The sequence below is a fragment of the Aethalodelphis obliquidens genome, unplaced genomic scaffold, assembly GCF_003676395.1.
Source record: "Aethalodelphis obliquidens isolate GAN/ISIS:26980383/991018 unplaced genomic scaffold, ASM367639v1 scaffold43, whole genome shotgun sequence".
Taxonomy (NCBI): domain Eukaryota; kingdom Metazoa; phylum Chordata; class Mammalia; order Artiodactyla; family Delphinidae; genus Aethalodelphis; species Aethalodelphis obliquidens.
Genome location: NW_020837987.1, coordinates 12,155,038 through 12,159,988, shown reverse-complemented (window position 1 = coordinate 12,159,988; position 4,951 = coordinate 12,155,038). Strand labels below are relative to the sequence as shown.

The window sequence follows — 4,951 nt, the reverse complement described above, 5'->3', positions numbered from 1 at the left end:
CAATGAATTAGTGAATATGAAGGACTCTGCACAGTGCCTGGAACACAGGATAGCTGTTATTGTTTTTATTCCAGATAAATTGTTTCACTTTTCCCATCAGCCACTGGAAGCCAGTGAGATAGAAGAAAGCTGTGTGTTTTGAGTTCTCTTGGCCATGAGATCTGATAACACCCCTTTTAAAAACAATGCAGGGCTTCCCTGGTGGCGCAGTGGTTGAGAGTCCGCCTGCCGATGCAGAGGACACGGGTTCGTGCCCCGGTCCGGGAAGATCCCACATGCCGCGGAGCGGCTGGGCCCGTGAGCCATGGCCGCTGAGCCTGCGCGTCCGGAGCCTGTGCTCTGCAACGGAGAGGCCATGGCAGTGAGAGGGCCGCGTACCGCAAAAATACCCACCTTTGCTCACACTAGTCAGATGTTACCCATTCTTACTGAAATGTTACCCACTCCCTTGACTGGGTAACTCATCCTCACTCGCATTATCCACATTCACTCTCACCCCCCGAACTTACTCAGAGGGCACCCACCTTTCCAAGTTGCCACGCACACCCACTCAGCTGACGCCCACCCCAGGTCACCTCACAGCTTCCTGTCAGATGCATGGTGTCGTCGACGGTTTTTCTTGTGCTTCCGCTTGCCTTTCTTGCCATCTCCCGCCTTGCTCTCCTTCGTGGAATCCAGAGGTGGCACCCCGTCCCCTGCAGCAGTGGCCCCAGGCCCCGGTTTCTCCCCTGGCCCAGGCTCATAGCAGTTTCTGGCAGGAAGTTCTCTGGGGCCCGTCACTGTCGGGCACAGTTCCTGCCTTAGGACCCAGGCCACATCTTCCGCCGTCCTGCCCTGGCCCTGCAGGAAGAGGTTCAGCTTGGTCAGGAATTCAATATCCTGCTTCCGGGGCATGTAGACCACTCTCCACATGCCGCCTTTGCCCTTGATCTCCCTGGGGATCACGGCATAATTGATGTCCTCTGCCAGCCTAATGATGACGGCCTTGGATCTCTCTTCTTCCACAAAGGCCTTCCCAGCCACTTTGAACTTACCCAGAGGTTTTAGGGAGGCCTGTATGATCTCTTCGAATTCCTCACGGTTGCAGTTTTCCGGGATACCCAGGATCATCAGAGACTTGTAACTGTCCACCTCAAAAGCCTTGCACCCATGCTCCAACAATGCAATGTCCTTGACGCCGAAAAACATCTTGCCCAGCTCTCCGAGGCAGCAGTATGCCCGATGTCGCACACCTGAGCTGCCTCGAGAATCCAAAACGTTATCCAGGACGCCACGACCCCTTCCCAAGGCAAAGAGAGAGGCCTCACGGGGCCTAGTTTGTCTATCTCAGCCAAAGATGCCCCAGGCCCTGCCCACAGGGCTGCACAGTGTTCAACCTTCTGTAACCTCCCTCCCAGGGGGCTCTTGGGAATTCCTAGGGACTTACAGAGTGTGAAGCAGGGGTGGGTGTCTGCCGGCTAGCTCGTGGATCCTGAGTCCTAGGCAAGGCCGCACCAGAGAGAGTATGAAGATGCTGGTCCCTCTTTCTGGCGGTGGTCCTCAAAGGCCTCGCAGGCCCTGTCAGTCTCAGCAGATCTGGGACGGCTGATCGCTCTGGGGCTGCTGTCACCAGGGTGTCCTGCGAGGGTGCCTGGCGGGCAGGGCGGCTCGTTCCTTGCCGCTGGCCCAGAGGCTACCCTCACTGCCCTGTAGCCTGGCTGAGACAAGGATGTGGCCGCTGCACTTGCTCCCACAATGACATCACCGCCTCCTTCCGCTCTGCAGCTCAGCGGTCTCCATGGCAACTCCTAGAGCATTGCCTCTGCCAATGGCCCGGCCCGCTGCATTTAAATCTGAGTCTGAGGGGAGTCATTCAGGGGTGAGGGGTCAGCCACCCGCCTTCAGAAGTACCCTCTCTTCTCCCTTGAGAAAATGGCTGAGTCTAGTGGTCGGGGGACAGGGAAGATACAAGAAGAGCCTGGAACATTTTTGGGGTCAGAAAGTAAGGAAATACTCAAAGAATGATGAGAACAGGTGGAAGGGCATAGAGCCAGCTTGAAGGGCTCCCACTGGCCAAATCTGGGACATTTTGAGCATCACATTAAAAATGAGCGCAACAGATCACAACCCCTTAAATAAAACAAGAATCCATGAATCTATGTGGACATAAGTAAACGGGTAGATGGAAAGTTTGGTGGAGGAATGTGGGCTATTATGTTGCCTCATATAAAATGTATGAATCAAAGGGAACAAAAGTATCTTAACCGTGGAATGTCCTTGTTTGTAGGACACACCCACTACAATATTCAGGGATGATAGGGTACCAGATTTGCAATTTACTCTCAAAACCGTCGGTGGGGGGGAAAGTTCTTTGTACCATACAGGCAACTTTCCTATAAGTTTGTGACTGTTTCAAATATATTTTTTAAAAGGAAAAAGAAATGTCCTGCACACGTGTTCACCTTCACAATGGCCATTTCTCCTCTTACCATCCCAGTAATAAAAGCCATAAGTTTGAATCAGACTGACACCCTCCAAACTCCCAGCTCCAGGGACGGGCACTGAAGGGTTTGAAATAATCAGCATAATCCCACCCCCTTGCAACAGTGATTGGTTCAGAAGTGGTCACCCAGGTAACCCAGGCCCAAGCCAATCAGTGCATTCTATCTCCCTGGTCATGGAGATTGGTTAAGGGCTGGATACATGGACTTAGTCCAATTAGAAAGACGCTCAGGAGTTTTGTGACTAGTTACGAGGAAGAATACCCTCTCTTTCGCCCTAGATGTGAAAGAATAAATATGCGAGCTGCAGGAAGCCATCTGGGAAAACCACAAGAGAAGCCATCTTGAGGATGAATTCTACTTCCAGAGGAAGGCAGAGCTGAGAGAATCACAGAGACCTCTCAGGGCAACCCCCTTCATGCTGTGGTTCAGTGATGCAGGCTGCTTTTCTATTTCCAAGTCATCGTGTGTTCCCATGACTACCACAGCAAGCGAATAGAGAGCAGAGGGACTCATGCACCAGCATTTGAATACTTCCACCAGGAAGCTACATGTGACTTTTGCTCATATTTCATTGGCCAAAGCAAGTCACATGACCACACCTAACTTCCGGGAGGTGGGGAAGTACAGTCACCCATGCACGTAGAAGTGCAGGGGCATTGGAAATAACAGTGTACACAGTCGTGCCTGCCGCAAGCTCTCATAATGTGCCCGGCATCATGCTAAACTCTGCACACGCATTTCATTTTACAGCAACCCTATGAAGGGGTATTATTAATGTCCCCAATTTTATAGGCAAGAAAACTGGGGATCAGAGAGGTTAATTCAGTTACCTAAGGCCACATAGCTAATGAATGACAAAGCTAGACTTCCTTCCTCGTGCACCCTGATGCCTGGGCCTAAACATTTAACCTCATATAACACTATGCTGTTCCCTGAGAAGAAAGTGCCCTATTGTGTCACCTGGCTTGGTTCCTGTTCCATCATACAGTTGCTGTGTGACCTTGGGTAGGCTGCTGTCCCCCTCTGGGCTGTGTGGCAATTTAGTTCTGTCCAACTTAGCTAAGTGGGGCCTATGTATCCTAGAACACCTTTCCCCTGGTGGCTCTGGGTTAGAGTTGTCTAAAAGGAAATTTGCATGAGATTTAGATAACAGAAGTGACGGAATAGCTATTATGGTGGGAAGGTCATAAATATTTGCCTTGGGGAATGTAACTTGGTGCAGCTGCTATGAAAAACAGTATGGAGGTTCCTCAGAAAATGAAAAACAGATCAACCATATGATCCAACATTTCCACTTCTGGGTATTTATACGAAGGAAAGGAAAACACTAAAAGATATCTGCACACCCATGTTCACAGCAGCATTATTTATAATAGCCAAGATATGGAAACAACCTAAGTGCCCATCAATGAATGAATGGATAAAGAAAATGTCACACACACACACACACACAAATACCGTTCAGCCACTAAAAAGAAGGAAACCCTGTTATTTATGACAAAGTGGATGGACCTTGAGGATATAATGCTAAGTGAAATAAGTCAGATACAGAAAGACAAATACTATATCATCTCAAATATATGTGGAATCTTTAAAAAAAAAAACCCACAAACCCAAACTCATACATAAAGCAAACAGATTGGTGGTGGCCAGAGACAGGGGGTCAAGCGTGGAAAAAAATGGGTGAAGGTGGTCAAAAGGTACAAACTTTGAGTAATAAAAAAATAATAGGGATGTAATGTACAACATGAGGAATTTAGTTAACACGGCTGCACAAGATATGGGAAAGTTGTTAAAAGAATACCAAGAGACGGCTTCCCTGGTGGCGCAGCGGTTGGGAGTCCGCCTGCCGATGCAGGGGACACGGGTTTGTGCCCCGGTCCGGGAGGATCCCACGTGCCGTGGAGCGGCTGGGCCCGTGAGCCATGGCCGCTGAGCCTGCGCGTCCGGAGCCTGTGCTCCGCAACGGGAGAGGCCACAACAGTGAGAGGCCCGCGTACCGCAAAAAAAAAAAAAAAAAAAAAGAACACCAGGAGGGACTTCCCTGGTGGCGCAGTGGATAAAAATCTGCCTGCCAATGCAGCGGACACGGGTTCGAGCCCTAGTCCGGGAAGATACTGCATGCCGCAGAACAAGTAAGCCCGCGCGTCACAACTACTGAGCCTGTGCTCTACAGCCCGCAAGCCACAACTACTGAGTCCACGTGCCACAATTATTGAAGCCTGCGCGCCTAGAGCCTGTGCTCCGCAACAAGAGAAGTCTCGGCAATGAGAAGCCCGTGTACCGCAACAAAGAGTAGCCCCAGCTCACCTCAACTAGAGAAAGCCCGCACCCAGCAATGAAAACCCAACGCAGCCTTAATTAATTATTAAAAAAATAAAGAATACCAAGAGCTCTTAGCAACGACGATTTTTTTTTTTTGCAATGACGATTTTTAAACGTATTGTTTACCTGATAAAAACTATAAG

At 49.9% G+C, this 4,951-nt stretch overlaps 1 protein-coding gene across 1 annotated transcript; it reads right to left on the bottom strand.

Annotated features, from left to right (window-relative positions):
* Positions 1–576: 576 nt before the first annotated feature.
* PNMA8C (PNMA family member 8C) lies at positions 577–1,188 on the bottom strand. Its single transcript, XM_027080376.1, has one exon. It carries the CDS (start codon positions 1,186–1,188, stop codon positions 577–579), a length of 612 nt encoding a protein of 203 aa, XP_026936177.1.
* Positions 1,189–4,951: the final 3,763 nt, after the last annotated feature.

What these genes read in the sequence shown, in the direction of transcription:
- PNMA8C (XM_027080376.1), bottom strand. Translation starts at nt 1,188, where the DNA reads ATGTTTTTCGGCGTCAAGGACATTGCATTGTTGGAGCATGGGTGCAAG.